The 21,234-nt window shown below is 42.3% G+C and overlaps 2 protein-coding genes across 2 annotated transcripts; one reads left to right on the forward strand and one right to left on the reverse strand.

The window, feature by feature from the left end:
• Window positions 1-781: 781 nt before the first annotated feature.
• On the reverse strand, window positions 782-9,221 carry tubg1 (tubulin, gamma 1). The gene is made up of 11 exons (XM_071530480.1): window positions 9,070-9,221; window positions 8,486-8,598; window positions 7,949-8,116; window positions 7,779-7,847; window positions 6,530-6,609; window positions 6,192-6,318; window positions 4,385-4,471; window positions 3,831-3,980; window positions 3,144-3,296; window positions 2,825-2,986; window positions 782-2,159 (listed from the first exon to the last, which is right to left on the reverse strand). The coding sequence occupies exons 1-11, from the start codon at window positions 9,116-9,118 to the stop codon at window positions 1,962-1,964; spliced, it is 1,356 nt and encodes a 451-aa protein (XP_071386581.1). The 5' UTR covers window positions 9,119-9,221; the 3' UTR covers window positions 782-1,961.
• Window positions 9,222-11,100: 1,879 nt separating this feature from the next.
• Window positions 11,101-20,178, forward strand: retreg3 (reticulophagy regulator family member 3). Its single transcript, XM_071530481.1, has 10 exons — window positions 11,101-11,172; window positions 11,411-11,686; window positions 13,835-13,941; window positions 14,529-14,559; window positions 14,674-14,800; window positions 14,981-15,065; window positions 15,634-15,771; window positions 16,097-16,176; window positions 17,205-17,337; window positions 17,426-20,178. The coding sequence occupies exons 2-10, from the start codon at window positions 11,424-11,426 to the stop codon at window positions 17,971-17,973; spliced, it is 1,512 nt and encodes a 503-aa protein (XP_071386582.1). The 5' UTR covers window positions 11,101-11,172; window positions 11,411-11,423; the 3' UTR covers window positions 17,974-20,178.
• Window positions 20,179-21,234: the final 1,056 nt, after the last annotated feature.

Raw genomic sequence — 21,234 nt, forward strand, 5'->3', positions numbered from 1 at the left:
AAACCAGACTTCAGTCTTCTCTCCATGGAGGGCCTGGACAAGTCATTGCACAGTCAGCCCCATCTTGCTTTTTCTACTGCAGCTGCAGGCAGCTCCGAGCTACATGTATGAAAAGGAAAAAAAAAATCAAACTGCGGATGTTGTTGCTTTGTATTAAGCTTGTTTGTATGCTGCATGGTACCTTTTTATGTAATGTCTGTATAGTTAATTGCACTATTGTTTGTTTTTAACTAACTTGGAAGTGCAATAAAAACTATAAATACTGTATGTAATTAATAAAAAACAGCACCGTTGTACCATATGTTTCGTCTTTGGTACTATTGTTCAGATTCAGGCCTCATTTCCTTCCAAAAAATGTGCTTTCTTGTGCCTAGACTAGTCGAGCAGTGTAAGACTATTGTTTTCAACCAGGGACACTTTATAAAAGGGTGAAGTTTGGCGCCAGCAGCAGAGCTCTGAAAGCTGCCCCCCCTTCAATGACTTTTCTGGTTAAAAACAATAGCTGGTTGAGCAAGCGTTGCTAAGTGCCTCTACGTTCCCCCGTGGTAATGAGCCTTAACTGAGTTAGATGAACAGCCACTGGTTGATACACAGCAGCTCCAGGTGAGGTACAGAACAGGGTTTCATTACATTGTACACACCTTAAGAGCTTTGGTTGAACTACTAGGGTGCAAAATTACCTCCACATCCTGCTGAGCACGTTCCACTTTAACGCTCCTCTATGCCTACAGATACCAATGCCAACAAAAAAAAATTGAGAGAATAGTAGAAAACATCTTTATTCATCATTGTACACAGGTCCAACAAGCCAAACAACAGGAAACGGTATATACATTTGGATGACTCAAAGAAAATACAGATAAACCAACTTCCCTTGAGAACATATATATATATATACAGGCACGAGGTTGAAGTGCTAAAACTAGTTCCATCCTTGTACACGCATGTCCGTCTGTGCAAATTGTTACTTTCTCTGTTATAGGTGACACAAATGCAGCTGCTCTCTGAATGTCGATGCGGTTTGTATGACACCATCACCACCAGTTTTTAGCTTAAACCCAACGTCAAATTGTGACGATCTCGTTAGGCATGCACTGCAGCAATAAATCAGCAATATATATTGGGTTTTTTTTTACGACAGCCTGATTATCGTCTTGGGTTCTAATGATTGTGTGTGTGTGCTTGTATTTATGAGAACACAGCAGCAGACAAGAAGTACGACACACCGTGCCAGAAATGTTTGGGACTCAGGGCATGTCATTAACCATCATGTCGTACATCCTGTCAGTCCTAATCCCATTACTTAACCCAAACATTTCCTATGCTGTGTAGGCTTGTGCCACTGTAAATCAACGACACAAAAAAAAACTGCACTCAGTATAAAAAAAAAATCACCAAAACAAGGCAACAGGTTCTTTTACATTGTTTAAAAACAGATAAAGAAAGAATGCAGGACAAGAGGGGAAAGGCAGAGTGTAGGAGAAAGGAAAACGTCAAACTATTAATATCCATCCGTAAGGGGTTGTGTACAGGGACAGAAATACAGATGTTGATTCTTCAGCACAAACTCGAGGGGAAGAGGCGACAGGATTCTTACCAACACTCTTAGGGCAGGATTGTTTTATTTAAATGGGGTTTGGGAATCCGGTGGTTCTTGAGAAGGCCCCAGAAAAAAAACATGAATAAATTTCACCATTTCATTTACTGGTTAGTGCAGTGAGAGAGTAGGTATTGTTATAACTCTTCTTAACCGGCTATGCCATTCCACGCTACATCAAATCTATAAATAAAACGTTTCTCAGATGAGGGCTGTAGCCCAATGTCTACATATTTGGGAGGCCTACATGTGGGGAAAAGTTTCAGATCTCCTTGAGTGAGGGAACGTGACTTGAGATAGAGGTAACCAGCTCAGCGCTTAATGCTGACTGGGCTGCCGTTTAGACACAAGACAAGAAGTCAGTTCACTGCTCCTGCGTGCCCCAGGAGATGTAGTCGGGTCGGGTGGCGGCGCTGTACTCGTCTATCAGCTGCTGCACCACCTCGCGAGAGTTGTCCAGCTCGTCGAAGTTGTCCTTGAATATGTCCTCTTTGCGGAACTGCTCCAGGAAGGCCTCGCGCTTACGCAGTTTGTCGTACTGCCGGCACGTCCGCTCAAACAGCTGTGGGATAGCGACAGAAGGGACAGGAGACCGGTCACACCCAAACTGCACCGCTCCGTGTGATCGCTAAGGGGAATTTCCCGGAAAATAACTTTTATCCTGACTTTTCTCAAATTTCCCAAGCTTTTTTTCCTACTGTTTTAGTTTAAATTTATGAGCTGTCAAGATAAAGGAAAACACAATCCTATGACATCATTAAACTGTACTTCCATGAGATGGCTGAAAGAAAATTTTATGGACAGTAATTTTCCCTTACCTATGTTAAGGATCTAGAATTATGAAAAAAATAAAGTTTAATATAGGCTCTGCAACATGACTGACCATAAAAGTTTCTTACAGCCATCTCAGACAATGTAATTTGATGGTGTCATTGGACTGCATTTTCCTTGATCTTGACAGCTCATGATTCAAACTAGCGAAAAAATCTGTATTTTAAGAAAATGTCTACTTTTGCAGCATAACAACCCAAAACTTAATTTTTGTGGAATTCCCCTTAAACTGCTACTGTGGCAGCTCAGCTTCAATTTTAGGACGATGCATGTCCTCAAGTATTTACTCAAAACAAACACAGGTCTCGCTTGTTAGTAAATCTACTCTGTAAATACATACTAGAACAGAATGTAACTGAACAGGCCTAGGGTGACATAACTACGCTGAGCACTTACAGAGGAGATGCTGGTGTGATTGGCCATCATCAGGCCGCTGACTCGATGGGCGGAGGGCAGGTAAGGGGACTTCCTGGACAAGGCCACCTGGATGCTGGCGGGACCCCACGGGATGAAACTGGCCAGTTTACGTTCCCGGATCCTTTGGAGGCTTTTATGCACCTAGAGTTCGCAGAAACAGGTTTGCATACTCTCCAAACATGCAAAACACTGCTGTTTATGGATTCTAGGAAATTTGGATTGCTTGAGGTGATAGTTTGACACTGCACGTTAAAACACACACACACACACACACACACACACACACACACACACCTACCTGTGTGGGGTCGACCTCTCCCTGGATGATGTTGAGGATGGCGATGTAGCAGTGGTTGGTCTGTCGGTCTCTGCCTGTGGACACCATTACATTCTTGGGCTGCAGAAGCCTCCGCATCACATCCAGCACTGTGGTTTTCCTCACACTGGCCACCTGAGACGCAGGAGGGAGAGTAATTCAAAATGACTTGGTATTTTGTTGATCGGATGTAGAGTACACATTTGCAAAAATCATTTTTCATTATCAATCAACAATCGAATTTTGCGGTAAAATAAGTACAAACATACCAATAATACACTAATAACTACAAACTGTTGCAAAGCAACACACATGAAGCATCTTGCACAAAAGCAGAGACTCAAGTCAGACTTGCAATTGGAATTATTTTGACTGAACACCATCAGAAAATACAACCTCCTTCCAAACCCTACCTTCCTGATATCTACAAATACAAGATATTATGTTTATTGGCATGAGATCATCAACTGACATCTCATTAGTGATGCTGAATCACTTTTCTTGTCTCATGTCATGCAACCGAGACGGGTTGTGGTGAGGAAGTGAAGGAAAGGAGTGGTAGTGGAAAGCTTTGGGAAGCACACAGACACAACAGCAGCACGACATCACATTTCGCTGTATCACTCATCAAAAATGGATCCCTGTGTCCGGCCAATGAACTCAACTCACCGATTGGTCAGTGGTGAGTGGTGTGTACCCAGTCATAAGGAAGTGGAGGCGGGGTGTGGGGATAAGGGACGCAATCAAACCAATAAGGTCGTTGTTCATGTATCCTGGGTAACGCAGGGTGGTTGTGCTGGCAGACATGATGGTGGAAACCTGCGTGTTGAAAGGTTTAGTTAGAGACAAAGCTTGGGAAGAGCTTGCAAATGACTTGCAGAGATATTGCCTACATTCAAAATGTTGAAGTGCAGGCTCCCTGAAAGCAAACCGACAGTGACATCTGACAAACCTTTTTTAAAAAGCACCTATGTGTCACTCATTTCTGAGAAAGCTGAAATCCAGTCTGACGTGCAAGTGGCTTGCCAAACTGGTTTGTAAATCTTGTAATTTTTGCCACGAGCAAGATGTCTCTCTCAGACAGTTTGTCTCGGCTTTTGTCTTTGGTCAAACACAGGTAGACTGCAAACTAGTCCCATGTGAAAAACCTCCTGATGACTGTGACCTGGGAACATAACTGGAGGAGATGAAAGCTGTTTCCCTGAGAGATATCTGTCACTCACCAGCTGATTGATCTGGGAGAAGGAGGGGTTCTGGATATGCAGCCGGTCTGTGGCGATGCGATTTAGAGCCGTGTTATCCAACACCACCTGACACACAACACACACAAAGACAGAAGGCAATTATCAAACAAACCAAGAGGAGATAGGAGGCTGAGATTCTTTCCAGCACTAGAACAGGGTGAAAGGCAATACGCTGCTATGATGTTAAAGAAAGAGTGAGAGGGCCTTAGAGTAATGAAGCAGTCAGGGAACCTCTTAAGAAGCAACACAGTGTGCTGTTGTCAGGAGGGCTGAACATAAAAGGCACACTGTACAGTCACAACAGGGGGACCAATTCTTGGGCAGATTCTATTAGCTCTCTGGCTAATTTAATCAACGTGAGGGCCTTATGTAAGGCCCTGGAGGAAGTAGGTATTAGAGAGGAAACACCATTAGACTGTCAGAGCATCTCAGACTAATACAATCATCAATTTAAGACTGAGATTTAATAAGCTAGATTTGTAATGCCTCAACATTGGCACTGAGGTTTGCTCCCTTATTAGCCTGCTACACAAGCAGTGAGGTAGCATAAGAATGAGCTCTTATACAGAGGGACTGTTAAAAGTAAAAACATTAGGTTATATCAGTCATATGGCGTCACAAATTAGGCCAGTGCATTTTCAAATGAGTGGCTTGACAACACCTAGTCGATGGTGTGTTAGAGAAGTGGCTCTCAACCTTTTTGCTTGTGACCCCTTAAAATGAAGTGATGCCTCACAACCCCGTCACAGGCGAGCATACACAGAGATTATCACATTAAATATCATTAATTATCAGAGGAGGCCTAGAGGCTGAAACCTATTCAGTAATACATTTGTATAGTAGAAATATATTTTTTCCTATCCCATAAATCATCTTGCGACTCCCCAAAATTATCCTGCGACCCCTTGGGGAGTCCCGACCCCCACGTTGAGAACCACTGTTACAGAGACACTGTTCATTTGGACAGAATTACATTCATCAATGGTATCAAAGCATGTATTAATGCATAGTCAATGTCAGAATTGTGGACCTGAAAATGTATTGTAATATCAATTACATAATTTAAAATGACAAGCTACAACTGGGTAAACAAATGAACAAACCACACAATTCCACGCTCAAGTAACAGTCACTATCCATTTAAATCCCTCAAATCCCTTAAAACTGAAACAGGTCTTGCCTAAACTTGTCCAGTGCAGTATAGGCAACTGTTTTTAAAATTCAGCTCCGTTTATGGCACTGTGACAACAGTGTAAGATAAACCTATAAGACATAGCAAAACTGTAAACATATTGTTACACTCCTAACAAGTACTTACAACCTAATACACCTCCCTCTTACATCAGAAGAAAACTTGAAGCCAAATTCATGTAAGAGTCTGGCATCACAGTAATTTTATTGGGAATTTGGTTCAACTCTTTCCCAGGAAAATAATTTCTTGTTTCCTGTTTTAAGTATGCGATTATCACATTTGTTTTCTTTGGTCTGAATCATAGTGGAAAAGTTAACTTTTTTGCATTTTGTATTTGGTTTACTCTGGTTCACATTGTGCAATTTCAAGCGAACCAGGGTTTGTAAACAAAAGTCACACTGACTCACAGTTTCACGTGGTGCTGTGCGGTTATTTGGTGCCACACAAGGTCAAATGTCATTGTTCTCATTTACAGAAATGAACCGAACTACAGGAGTCAACGCTCCAGAGTTTGAGGCACCCTAAATCTCATCCCAGAGAGAAGACAAAGACAGCAATGGGATTAACCAACATCCATTTAGGAGTGCTGCTCACCACGCAGTCTGCATTCTGGGTGAGCCTCTTCAGTGTGAGCAGTGAGTTGTATGGCTGGACGACCACGTCACTCATCTCATCCTGGTTAGGGAAGACAGAGTATGTCTGCACTAGCTTCTTTGGGTACCTGCAGATCAGAGAAAAATGTGGGAAAATATGTACATACACACACACATATGATATATCTGACAGACCAGGTCACATGAATTAAGGTGCCACAATTGTAGAATGAGACATGAATTTCAATTTTTCATCGATGTTCAGTTATTATTAGTAATAATAAATAAAAAGTAAAGAAATGCCATTTTTCAGCAGTGTGTGCGTGTGTGTGTGCTGACCTGTCATTGAGTTTCTCCAGTAGATAGGAACCCAGCCCTGAGCCTGTCCCCCCAGCAATGGAATGACACAGGACAAACCCCTACAAAGAGAAAAGGTTACTTATTACTTGCACTTCAAGACAAATGTACAGCCGGGTGCCACGTTTGTGTTAAGCTTACTGTATACTGTACAGATGCAAAAAGCTGAATGTGTGTGGGTGAGCAATTGCCTCTCTTCCTAGGCAGTTATATAAATGGGAGTGCAGCCCCACCTCACAAATAGGCTCCCTCTCCCCCCAAGACGGCCCTGTAATACCTGCCTTCTACGCTTGCCCAGCTATTATCACCAGACATCCTACACGCCACACCCTGCCAGCACACACACACACACACGGCAGCTCGGCCCACCTTCCTATCCAATGCACACACGAGTGCACACACTAAATAATAATGTGGGGTCATAATGTGAATGAGTTACAGAAATTGCAGACCTCCAAGGGGAAACGCGAGTGTTGTTTTATGGGAGGCTGGCAGTTGAAGAAAGTTAAAAAAAAAAAAAAAAAAAGTCTTGGAATAATACAGGAGGCATGGCTGGGGCTTTGCTGGTTTTAAGATGACACGCGTGGGCACCCATTTTACAAGTAGTTTCAATCAAGTCACTCATTTCTATGCTCAAAGGAAGTCTGTTTTCTACCACAGTAGAAATGCAAGGGGATAAGACTGAAAGAACGAAAAAAAAAAAACCTACAAGTTGACTTGTTTCACACGTCAGTCACATATGGCTACAATCACAAATTATCTCCTTCTGTACAGATAGAAAAATCTGTTCCCTTTCTCGTTTCCCACCGAAGCTCTCCTTATGCAGGACAGTCAGTGTGTGAACAGAGGTGTAGGAGGTCTTGGAGCCCACCCAAACTCCTGCAGATAAGCCTTTAACAATAATTGTGATGTTTTATCTATTTTCATACTGTCTGCCATGTTTGGTTTAGGCTCCTGATGCAGTGATACACCTCAGCTGCTCTTGGGTGGGAGAGGGATAGAAATGTTTATTATACCAGTTCTAAATTGAGGGTGAGAGGGTAATTTGACTATATTCAGCTGGCTATACCATGATACTACTACATACAGCAATATTACATTACTTTTTGATCAGTTTCATAGCGATTTCCATACTGTCACAGCCCTGACCAGCCCACCCTCACACTCTGTAAACCCTCATGAAACAAGTGTGAAACAGGGACAGTCGCATTGTGATAAACTGGGGACTTGCCTCCAAACTGTCGCTGCCATCCGCCTCCCGGTCAATGATATCAAAGATGTCTTCATGGATTTTTTCACCCTGGGAAAGCACATTTTTAGATTTATTCAGTTTTTATCTGTTCAATTGGGATTAACCACACAGAGTGAAGTGAATCGCAACTTGTAATTTCCGACGATCACCTGTGAGAAGCCACTAGCCCAGTTGTTCCCGGCTCCTCCACCGTGCTCAGACAGGTAGATGTTCTCTGGGTTGTACAGGTTGGCATAAGGGGAGTTGAGGATGGAGTGGATCACCCTGGGCTCCAGATCCAGGAGAACGGCACGAGGGATGTAGTGCTCATCGTCGGCCTGTGGGGTTATAGACACAGGTAGGGGTTAGGTGATAATACTGAGCAAAATACATCAACCTATGTTCATGATCTGCAGTCTGTAGGTTACTTTGCCCTTGCAAGGGCTATGCTGCTCCGATTTAAATTGCAACTGCTCCATCTGGTGGCTAACAATGGGGTTGCACGCATCATCACTGCCTCTACCAAATGAAGAGGGTCTGAATATAGCATGTGTGGAAGAGACGCAGGTAGGTCACATGCATCAATAGATCTATTTTCTCCTCTTATACTCTATGAGATTATTACTGAATGTCATATTGCCTACTAGTACTGTAGGCCACGACAAAAGAGCGAACGGAATAATGTAGTCCGTGGATGCTCCAGTTACCTGATAGAAGAATACATCCTTTCTGTCGGTCCCTTCAGTTGCAAACTCCTCAACAATCCCCTCCGGGCTGATGCCATGCTCTGCACACAGCTGCTTCCAGAACTCAAAACCAACTGCAAAATGTACAAGGGAGCTCGTTAACGGGACGTTTACTTATTATAATTAGCTGCTGTCACAATAACGTTAGCCGACTAGCCAGATAGTAAACGCAGCAATTATAACGTTACTGGAATGACACTGTACCTTGTGTTGGATATCAATTGAAATGCTCCTTGCTAGCTAGTAAATACGTAACGTTAGCCCTAAATCAGTAACGTTAACGTTACCGCTCTCTTATATTCCATGGTGGGACATATAACGCTAACTTACGCACGACTCTGATCCAGCGAAAACAAAGTGTTAGTTAAGTTAGACCTGATACCAGTAAGTTAGCAGATGAAAGCGGTTAACGTTAGCTAGCAGTATGCATGACAGATTCATTTCAGCTAAATGTTTAGCTAAGTTACAACCCCTGCACGGCTAGCAAGCTAGCTTGCGAGGTAAGAGCTACCAAACTAGCTAAACTGTACGCTTTTTAAACATACTTTGATTTCCACATTGTCCAAGTTGAAGCGTTATGATTTCCCGCGGCATATTTCTTCTTTAGCTAGCTAGCCAGCTAGCCAAATACCATAAGAAAAACAGAGGCGGGTCAATCTGCTGCAACAACCCGCTCCTTCCCGCTTGGTAACGACAACTACAGCGTCACCGTGGGTATTGGGTGCGTTCCAGGCCGTCTAGCATACAGGGACTGCGGTTGGGGAACTGTCTTTGGACGTGGCCGAGGTCACTGGCCCGTTTTTTCTACAATCTGCCCTGGAACAGCTCCACTGGAAGGGGCGAGGGGGCGCTAAGAATGCGGCACTGATGCTGCATTCACATCACAAGAAAGGTGGTAGATATGAGTTTCGTACTTGAAAATAGCGTTCAATTGAGCTTGCAGGTGATAAAGTTCAAGTTTGTCATATAGTCTATACATAGCACAGACATTGCAATGAAATGCTTACTTACGGATCTTCAGATAGTAAAAAAGAAAAATATTAAAGACAAGAGGGAACAAAAAGCAGATAGTAAACATAGAGACACTAATATAGAGTAGCAATACTTGTGCAAAATATTTACAGTAAAAGCAAAAGCAAATAACCAAATATAATACAAACTAGAAGTTGTGCAACTCCAGGATGTGCAAGTATAACAGAGGTAAATTGGCATGAACCTATAGCCTACACAGGATGTGCAATGTAACAGTAGGCTATTTTTTTTTTTTTTTTTTTTTTAGATTTTTTTTTAGGCATTTTATGGTATTTTGACAGAGATAGTGTGAGAGAGAGACAGGAAGGTATATGGGAGAGAGAGAGGTGAGGACATGCAGCAAATGACTGCGGGCTGGATTCGAACCCCAGTTGCTGCGGGAAGGACTGAGCCTGATATGGTACGCACTCTACTCGGTGATCCACTGGGGCACCCTTCAGTAGGCTATTTGTGCAAAAGTGTGAATTGGATGATATTTGTATAGTATATAATAGGGAGATGTGATAAAGTAATATACAAATATACAGATACAAATATATAATAAGATAAATAATGTAAAATCTGATCTGGATAGCCTATAGATATTTCATGTACAATATATATTATAATGTATAAAATATATGCTATACCATTATATGCACATATATAGGCCTGTAGATGTAGGACACATAATATAGATATTGTATTGTATATACTATACAATAAAGTGTGTAATCACAGACATGTGTGACACAGAACTTGAACTGTTTAGGCAATATTCAAGAGCCTGATGAAAATTGTCCCTGAGTCTGGTGGTCCAGCATTTAATGTACCTCTACTGCCTGCCTGATGGAAGGAGGGAGAACAGACTAGTATGGCTGGGGTGTGTGGGGACTTTGATGATGTTGTGGGCCTTCCTCAGGCAATGCTTGCTATAGATGTCCTATGGATGGGAGAGAGGTCCCAGTGATGGACTGGGTCACCTTCACAACCCGCTGCAGTGCTTTGAGGTCCTGAACAGAGCAGCTGCCATATCATGCTGTGATCCACCCAGTCAGTATGTTTCCTACAGCGCAGCGGTAGAAGTTAGAGAGATGCCAAACTTCCTTCGCCTCCCAAGGAAGTACATGCGCTATTCTGACCAGTTTTGTGGTGTTGTGGGTCCATGTTATGTTAGACCACTAAATAGCACTCAGGTTTGGTGATGGACGACTTTGTTTCGTTTGACGTATGCAATATCTGTAGTCAAGTTAGGGCATGCTGGTTTCATTTAAACTAAAAGTCTTTAAATTACTTGTTGGATTGCTTGTTGTATTTTTCGTTTGTGATTGACATTTCAATGTCTGGTTTACTGTAAAAACATAAAATCTAATGCATCACCTTCTAAGTGCATGTACAAGTATGAAACAGCAGAAAACGGACAAATCGTTGCTTTTAACCGTTGGGTTGTATCGTCTATTTTTCCCATTCGACTTCAATGCAGCATGACAGAGGCGGCCTGCGGATTCTGATTGGACGACTGAGGTCTCACATGTGTTCACAGCCAGCCTACTGTCTTACAGTAACAGAAAAACAGGTTACGCCATATTGTCAATATTTATTTGAGAGCGCTACACTTCTGCAAAAATGTCAATATAGTGAGTGCCAGGTGTTCTTACAATGTTGTCACACTAGTTACTAGCGACAAGCTTGCTTATAACATAGCCAGACAGCTAGTGTTAGACGCTAGCACGATGATTCAGCTAGTCGCGCTAGCTTAGCAGCCGTTAGCATACGTTTGTTAACGGTAGCCGATCTTGTCAGCTCAGCTGTTCCGTGGCGCTGTCTTGCCCCTCAAGCTGGTTACCGGTTTCCACTAAAGTCTTTATTTTACAGGTTTACTTAATCGATGCTAGACACTAAGATGGCGCACACTGGGACAATGGGAGATGCGCCCAAGGGGGATTGTTCTGCAAAACAGGGGTCAAATGTCTGCCTGCGAAGTCGACCATGCTCCAGCGAGAGAGACGGCCAGGTGCGGGCTGTCAAAGCCTCTCTTCAGGCGAGGTTAGGACCGTACGAGCCCGTCCTGACCTACCTGCAGTCCGTCTTAGTGTGGGAACGACCCTTGCAGTGTATACTCCTGTACACAGTGGTCAACGTTGTGTTCTGGTAAGTTTCCGCTATGTAACTGTAATGTTAGTGCTACTTGATATCAAGCTTGCTTTTTCATTAGTGTTTTTACAGCGTTATGGTAACCTAAATACAGACAGTACAAAGGCCGCGCTCGGCCGTTACGCCACAGACAGCGTGACTGCTTTTCCACAATGTAAACGTTTCACCTGTCAATTCAAGAAAAGGCAGATGGCTCACCCGTGTTGCTATTTATAGACAGGCAAAGCAGAGAGTATAGCAAGGCTAAAATACAGTACAAAGACTAATCTAACTGTGGTGTCTGGCATTTCCTTAATCTTAATCTCAGTGTGTTGGTGTTGATTATCCTATTTGCTAATTTGATTGTTGATACTTGTGGTTGGGAGGCTGAAAAATAGCCGAATCTGTAGTTTATAAGAAATCAAGTGTATTTTCAGAACAGAAGTAACATGAATTTCATTATTGATGTTTCTCGTTGTATGTGACATAAGGTTAACTAGCTCTTTATAACACATCAAGTATTGACACAAGATAGTGAGTTGCAGTCTGTCCTGTATGTGCCATCATGTATACCCAACTTCACACAGGCACCTTCACATTAGGCCAACCTTAAACTATAGTATACTGCACAAACAAGAAAATCCCCTGTTAAACATGTAGTAGAGAAGAAAGTAAAGGTAGAATGTGTGGGGCATCTATTGTACATCAGAGTTTTTGGCTAAATTTGGTGACCTTGAGGTTGTTGTGTGCCAAGAACCACTGACCTGAGGCCTGGAGGGAGAGAGAGGCCGGTCAGCCTGTTCCCTCGGCTCAGGCATGCAGTCTTTATTTGATTAGACCAGTGGGCATGTCAGGCCCTTCGTTCTCTCTCCCCTTTTACTTGTGCTTCAGCACACACTCAGTGGCACAGCCTAGTTTCAGCCCAGAGAGATGCAGATTAACCCAGACTAATGCATGAAGTGACTGAAAATGGCAAGTCACATGTAGTATGGGGATGGGGAGGTGATATGGGTAACCTTTCTGAGAGTAGGCTGCACAGTGGGGAATTCCCCATCTTGGTTTTCACTCCGAAAGCACAATCCACTTTGAACATGTTGGTCTAGTTCTACTTAAACATTTTGCCTTTGTGTGATTTACTTTTCTCAGTGTAGCTGCTAATATGCACCTAATATGCACCGCTATCCCAAGTACTAATAGGCCTTGTTCTACCAACAAATTCTTTTAGGTTAATCTCTTCTAATTGCTGATTGGCAGAATCATGTTACATTGTTGTGGCCACGAAACTGTGAAACCTTGTGATCTTAAAGTGGAGCACCACTCGGTTTAAGAATTCACACAGAGCCTGAATTATTCCTAAGGCCCAAGGCAGTCCGATCAATATGTGTGAACACGGACAACTCTCTCCCAAAGATAGAAACCAGAGAAACAAAGCCTGTTATCTGTGCTGATATCAAGATGTACGGCCTGCAGCTGCTCCATTGTTAGTGAATGGGCGACAGACCAAATGGATTCATATAACACTTGTCTGAATTGTTCCATCCGAATGTAATTTATATTAAAGCAGTAATATCAGGTCTGACCCAGAACATGTTCTTGTTATCCTTGGTACTGTCCAAGTCACCTTTACTATCTTTTGTAATTCATCTTCTATGGAGTTACTCATGAGCGTAACACACATCAGGGAGTGGGATAAACTCTTCTTTCTTGTTTCTGATTGAAGAAAACAGTGGATCACAAATACAGACAAAACTACTCACTGTCCGAACATATGAATAACATTGTAATGCTGAATATTAGTGATATTCTTGGTACTCTTTAAAGTGTGTGTGAACATGTTCAACAGGAGCAAAATCTTGTCCATTGTACTTGCTTTAGTACAGTGTTCAGGTAGAGGAGAGGGTCCTTGTCTATGGAGAAATGAATGTGTGATATTATTAGTTACTAGTGACATGTAATTGTTTTGTCAAGACTTTTTATCATCACTCAAAAGGTTTTGTGGTTAAATTAAGATACAGCATCAAGTACATGTGTTTAAGCCAAAGAGGTTATGAAAAATAATTTATCTGAGATTCATTTGAATCCAATACTGATAAATAGAAATTTGTTAATTTTTATTGGGAATACCGCATGTTCATCTGTGTGCTCCCTTTGTTTTTTTCCCTCTAGGTTCTTTGCATTGACCTCGTTCCGCCTGCTGTTCCTGCTGGCTTCTGGTCTGGCTGTGGTTGTCTGTGTTGATACCTGGAGGAATAAGATTTGGCCTGAGATTAGAGGTGCCACAAGTTACTTCTGTGGGGTTTCTCTCTGTTTCTCTGTGTTGTTAGGTTCACGGGTCTCTCACCTGCTCTGTGCTTTTACTTTCCCTGCTGAGTGTCTTGGCTTTCTTGTGTTAGTTGTACCAAAGATCTAGTTTGTCATTCCTCTGTTTTCTGTGATTGAAAATGAATGCACTTTTACTATTAGGGTAGATTTGCAATCTGCTGTCAGCAGTCACTCTAGACATCGCAAGTGATAGGGGCCTACATATTCTACTCGATACAATTAATCTTCCCCTTAATTTTGTTTTCACTTGAGCTGGTGTTACACACTGAGTGTATAAAATATAAAATCGATTGACCAGCTGAATCCAGGTGAAAGCTATTGATTTCACATACAAATTTCACTTTTATACTTAAGTGGAGATCATAAATGAAAAAGAGGAGACAAGTTAAAGGTGGATTTGAGACACTGTGCAAAAGCAGGTGTAACTTAATGAGGGTATTTGTAATATTTAGCACAATCAGTGTATGTTGATATAATATTGATGTGCATTGTGTTCTTTGAGGGTTCTTAAGGTGATGGATGTTCTTTCTCTCCACAGTCAAAAAATTGGATGAATCAGAAAATGAAAGGTATGCTGCTGTTCTTCCTCTACTGTAACCACCAGCCAGTATTGTCATGAAGATGACTGTGATGATAATGAGGAGGAGGATAAAGGTGTTTGGTAATTCTGTCTGTCTCTGTAGCTGGGGTCTGGTGCAGCCTGGCGTCCTCAGTGTGCCTGAACTGTGCCACCACATTGCTGAGGCCTGGGTCAGCGGAGCGGTCTTCGCCTCCAGCATGGTGCAGTACAAACGACTCAAACCAGGCAAGGTAAATACCGCAAACTCACCTGTGCCATGAGATTCTGACAGCATTTATTTGACATAGCACAAGCCAACAAAATTCATTAATAATCTGCCCAGTTTCATATGTCAGCATTGAGTCATACACCATAGTTTACATACATTGTAGGTGCTGAGTTAATTGCACATGCATTTTGTTTTTTGTCAGTTTTGCATTATGACCTGTGGAGTGTTCACCTGTCTGGCTGTGGTAGGACGCTACATTCCTGGATTGGTGCTCTCCTACTCTGCTGGTGAGTCCCAGTAGTTTTACCAAGTCCTATCTACAGGCCCGGGCCCATTCAGAGGACTATATTGGCAGGGAAACTCAGCCTGACTGGTCCTGTTAAAAATGCATGGGTGGTGAAACCAGATCTGCAGGGCGCTAGTACCGGGGCCTAGCCTGTGAGGTGATTAAAGCCAGGATGAGGCACACAAGGAGGGAGAGAAGGAGGGAGGGAGCCAGCTAGATGGCTAAGGAGGTCAGGCTGAGAAAGGGCTAATCTCCTAACCTCCAAGCAGTGCGGGCTGGAGAGCCGGGACACAAGCCCTGCCAAGGCCCTCTGCTCTGACGTCTATAACAATCCACAGCAGCTTGTCCATGTTAACTCCCTGTGGCTCCCTCTGCTTCACTCTGTCTGCCTCTCTGTTGAATCTTACATGGACTTGTGGGTGTGTCTCTATGCTGAGGAGAGTAACTCAGGAATGTAATCTATTGAGTAAAGTCTATATAAACCACAAATTAATGTGTTTATCCCTTGTCCCAAACAACAAAACAGCAATTCTTCTTTCTTTCTTCCTTTCTTTTCCTCTCTCCTCTAGTGTTGGCTGTTCTCCTGGCTCCTCTGGCAGCCTACCACAGGGTTTTGCAGCATGTGTTTGTGAAGCTGGAGCCAGTCCTGCAGCGGCTGGACTTCAGTGTCCGTGGATACATGATGTCAAAGCCTATTGATAATCAGTGTAAGTAGTACATCCGATGTTTATCATCATATTGTATGCAGTATTAAGACCGTGCAGATGAACATGAGTTGAATACCCCGGTTTTCCTATATTTCATACGTCAGACTTGAGATGAAGAGCATGTAGTTGTAAGCATGATTGGCCATATCACAGCCTGTCTTGGCATCACTAATGTAATCCCACCTAAACCAGTTATCCTGGATACTGGAATTTAACTATGAACCAGTGGCAGTTTTCTCTCTCCCACCTTAATCTGTCTGTCTCCAGTGAGTACCTTAATCTATATGAACTTTGGTCTGCATGTGTTTGTTGTTTTGCTCTGCAGTCCTGCGTAAACCCATCCGCGGCGCAGCCTCCGGTGAAGCCAGTGACAGTGAGGAGGAGTTGGCTGCTTTCTGCCCAGCGGTAAGTCTGTTTCATTTCAGAGGCTGCTCAGTATTTTAGTTAAGCTGTCACTGTTTCCGTTGACATCATTGTTATTGAACATGGTCCTTCTTGTTCTCTCTACTGTCGCCAGAATTCGCAAGTGTTAGGGCCCGACTTACATGGGCCTTTTTAGGTGTGAAACCATTACAGATAATAAGGGACATAATAAATCTAAAATATGTCGGCAAATAAAAACATGGCTATCTTAAAAGCTCCAACAGAAAAAATATTCTGTTAGAGCTTTAAAGATAGCCATGCTTTTCAAAGGTTTTCCTCAAATTGGACTCTGACACAATAATTGTGACAACAGGCTGCACTTACAGCACTTTTAGGCTGCACAGCAGCGCTTTTACTAGGCTTTACCATTATATGCTCACTTCTCACAAAAACCTTAAATAAATATTAATAATTTAATTATTCTGTAGTGTGTTACAAATATTAGTTTTTCCTGTGCCGTTTTTATCAGTGAAATGCATCACAATGCTAATTGTGGACGCTGACACTGACATTGGTTGCAATTTTCAAATACATCAATAGTTGACAATTAAAATTGGCAGATATATTTGTTTGATAACAGCCATCTACTTATTGAAAGCAGGTTTAGCTAGTAGCAAGTAGTCCATACACTAATGGCCACCAAATGATTATGAATCCAGTGTTTTCTTTGATTATAGCCTCCAACACAATATTATGTTATTTAACTTTTGTCATACTTAAATCCTTACTATTGTGAAAAGCCAATTATTGTGTGATTCTTAAGAGAGATTGTTGCTCCTGTATATCTGACTCTAAACCAATCGCTCAGTTTATGAGTAGTGTGTTTGTAGTGAAGCCTGCAGAGTGTCAGAGTGAAAATAACTTGACACTTAAAGAGAGAAAGATGGCAGGCCCTCTACGGCAGCACAGGGTGGTCGATATTTATGGTGTAGTACAGACTAACATCTGAATAACGACACAGTGCTGAATTTAAAATATAATCAACCTTTTCAATCTATCGTCTCTCCCAGTTTGATGATGCTGTTGTTGCCAAGGAACTGGCGCTGACCGACTCTGAGCACTCCGATGCTGAGGTGTCCTACACTGATAACGGGACGTTCAACCTGTCCCGCGGCCAGACTCCGCTCACAGAGGGCTCTGAAGGTAAGTACACACTTACTGCTGATGTGGGTTGTTGTTTCTAGAGAGTTCTTGTGCCTGACCTCTCCCCTGTCTGTCTCTCCTTGATCAGATCTTGACAGACACAGTGACCCTGAGGAATCCTTTGCTCGGGACCTCCCAGACTTCCCCTCCATAAACCCAGATGCCACTCTGATGGACGACGACGACGACACCAGCATCGGGCTGCCTAGTTTGGGTCCGTCCGGGATGGCCGGTCCCCGGGCCTCGGTGCTGGATGTGGACGCTCACCTGGACTCGGACCAGGAGGATCTGGATACGGAGCTTTCCCTCAGCGGCCTGCCGCCCGCCTCTGATTTCGCAGGCGACTTGGCCGGAGTCATCGCCAGCAACATGATCCAGGCGGCGCTGGCCGGGGCGATGCAGCCTCGGCCTCCCGCCGCCCAGCGCAGAGAGGGCCCCCCCCGGGCCGGGGCCCACCGCAGCTACCGCAAGCAGTCCAGCTCTGAGCTGGACACAGACTTGGACGGAGAGGACTTTGAAATGCTGGATCAGTCTGAACTGAACCAGATGGATCCCTTTGGGGGAGGAGGGGGTACTAGACGGGGAGATAGCCAGGGGTCCAACTTCCTGTCCAGCCTGCTGGGGAAACCGCAGTAAGGGGTGTGTGTGTGTGTGTGAGTGTGTGTGAGTGTGTGTGAGTGTGTGTGAGTGTGTGTGAGTGTGTGTGTGTGTGTGTGTGTGTGTGTGTGTGTGTGTGTGTGTGTGTGTGCATGCGTGGATCTTAATGAGCAGTATATATGTTGATGAACTGCGTGTGTGCGTGTGTGCGTGTGTACATGTACATCTTTATGATCAGTATACATGTTGATGAGCTGTGTGTGTGTGTGTGTGTGTGTGTGGTGTGTACACACGTGAGAGATGATTTTAGGTTCCAGCAGCCCTACTTCTGATTGGCATCAGTTGATATCACACTGTGAAGTACTTTTTTTTTCTATCTCACTTTTCAACCTCTTTCTCCCGTGCTTTTAACGTAAACCACCATCATCCAGAAAACTTTTATGTTGTAGGCTGAGCAATAGGAAATGAAACAAAACAAAAAAGTCTCAAAACATTAAATGAACCAGCATTATTGAACCTTGTTGCAGTCTTGTGATTTTAGGCGCCTGTAGGTAATAAGGGTACTTTGTTGATCACTAGGAATGAAACATAACAGTACCCATATTGATAAACTGTCCTCTGCCTGGAGGTGTAGACACACAGGGCTATTTAACATCGGACCAAATATGACATTCCTGTTGGTTTGCGCTGACAAATTGTTTTACAACTTTACACAACCTCCAACTGAAAAGTTTGAGCAGTATCTCTTCGGTATTGACATCATTTCATGTTCAAGTTTATTTAGTGATTGGAAACAGTGGTAATGAAGTTGATATCGAGCAGAGTTTTTTCATTTGGTGTTTACAAGGCGAAACGATCAAGAAGAAGACCCAGGTTGTTAAATCTTTCCCGGCACTCTTTCAGAAACAGCAGTTCACCAGGCTGCTGTTGAAGTTTAGTGCCCTTACTGTCTTTTCAAGTAGCATGTGGCTCTGGTCTATTTGAAGACAACATGGTGTATTTGATGTGAATTGTTTACGGAGATGAATTCACATCTTTGTTAAGCACTTGTCAGTAGTTGTGGATCTGGATAGCATAGTCTTCGAAGATGAAGCATGGTATACTCTTTGGATTGAAGCTTCAATTACTGCTCTTTGTGCATTTTTCATTTCTGTTTTCCATTTTTCTTCCTCTGTTTATCCTTTGAAGGCATCTTCATACATTTTAGAAAGCTTATTTTATCTATTTTACAGAGAGAATGTGACAGTATAGTCTTAAGGTACCAGACCCAGAGGAATTTAGGATGTTATGTTACAATGTTTGATGCTCATTGCATTCATGGATGTGTCCCTCAAGGTGTGGTACGCATCCCGTTTTTCTTTCTGTGTGAATTAAGGAGGAGTTAAATATGTTTCATTTTCTTCAATACAGCTCAGTGAACATATTGTGTCCATGTTTAATACCTTGGATGAGCCCTCACAGGTTTATTTGTTTTGTTCTTTCTTGTTCAATAGCAATATTTAAGCAAATTACTATATTTTTGTCCCCATCTTTGTATCTCATGTAGTTGACAGCCATGCTGATCTTTTTAAGAGAAAAATCGAACATTCTTCAATTCATGGATCTTTTACTGTTGTAGGGGGGAAACATGTTTACATGAAAATCTGGTATAGAAACTTTTCCTGATAGCCTATTTAAAAGTGTGAGTTTGTAAAGGTTTAAATCAGCTTGTTATTGTATATGAAAAGAAAACAGGGGTGCAGTAAACATTATTTTGTGCTGGTCAGCCTGATTTCCCTGTGATGGACAAACAAAGCCCTCTATTATGTTTTTATGTCAAAACGTTAAAATGGGAACGGCACTTGGTCATTCAAACTTAAATGAGCCACAGCTGGGATTTACTGAAATACGTACTTCAAACAATCAGACTGAGAATGCTGGGTTTTTAATAGAGAAAAACAAATTGCTCCATTTCATTGTGTCATTTTGAAAAGAAAATCATAGCTGTGGGGGATTTAGTACAATAGATAGAACTGCTGGATCCACGTTCATGGAGATGGACTAGAAATAATGTGAATTGATGGGAAATTGTTGGGCTTTTGAGGCTGAAGAAGAGGATGACTTGTTTCGATCACTTCAGTTTTAACAAGAATGTTGCTCATTGTTGCTCCAGTTCCTCAATATGAGTGATCTATAGTCAGTATAATAATGTAATGTGCACAGTAGTGTATTTTCATCTCTGTAATTGGTTTTGATATGTTTTGATGTGCAAATCTTATTAAATAAAATGTTTGCAATTAAGTTTGTGTGGATTATACTTTCATGTTAATGATTAATGGTTTTATAATTGTTTGTTATGTTTTGTGATAATGATGTTGGAACTAGACTCAAATCAAAATCAAAATCATTGGAGATTTAATATCTTCTGAAACTGCCTCACGGGAAAAGAAATGAATAGATAAAATCCTAGAGCGATTAGGAACAATATAACCACACACAGCCACTGAGCTAGAAGATCAAAAAGAAGCTCACGGAAGCGCCACAGGGGATTATTTCCAGTGGTTGGACACTGGATTTATACATTTATCATCTGTCAGTTCACATCCAAAATAATTGATGAAGCCAAAAAATGTGTGAAGCCGTTGCTCTCCACACACAGAAACGTAATCTCAGATGAACAAAGCTCTTTAGACTAATCAGAAGTCTCCAGGCAAAAAAGCAAGCATTTGCAATCAGGGCCAAGTTCAACCGCATGTTTATAATATACAGTATATTCGCTTATTAATGGTGAAATGCAGTGACGACAAAATAGTATTTCAAGTTAGTCATTCACTGTCATTTTTCAAATTTTGGCTTATTCAGTCGACATACAGGACTGCATCAAATAAGAGTTTTTGCTGTGACGGTCTGAGTCCGAGCCTGTGTTTTTATTGTGACATGAGAGTAGGAAAAAACGAAGAGCTCTCACTCCGACCCGATTTCCGGGTACCACAAACCTCATCACGAAGTATGGCTGATGAGGCAGGTATTTTCAGGAAACATGTTAGGTTTATTTGTACGGAGCCCCTAAAGTCCCGAAAGGTGATATTTTTTTATCTTGTGCGCACAAGTTATTATCTTGTGCGGCGCACAAGATATTTATCTTGTGGGAACAAGTTAATTATCTTGTGCGCACAAGATAATAACTTGTTCCCACAAGATAATAACTTGTGCGCACAAGATAAAAAAATATCACCTTTCGGGACTTTAGGGGCTCCGTATATTTGGAGCAAATGCGCATAAACTTGAAAGTACGGTTAATATCCAGAGCTAAAATTTTTA

This window comes from Centroberyx affinis, unplaced genomic scaffold, assembly GCF_046629955.1.
Source record: "Centroberyx affinis isolate AG114_WGS23_722 - 3 ecotype Tasmania unplaced genomic scaffold, CSIRO-AGI_Caff_v1 ptg001929l_1, whole genome shotgun sequence".
Classification (NCBI taxonomy): domain Eukaryota; kingdom Metazoa; phylum Chordata; class Actinopteri; order Beryciformes; family Berycidae; genus Centroberyx; species Centroberyx affinis.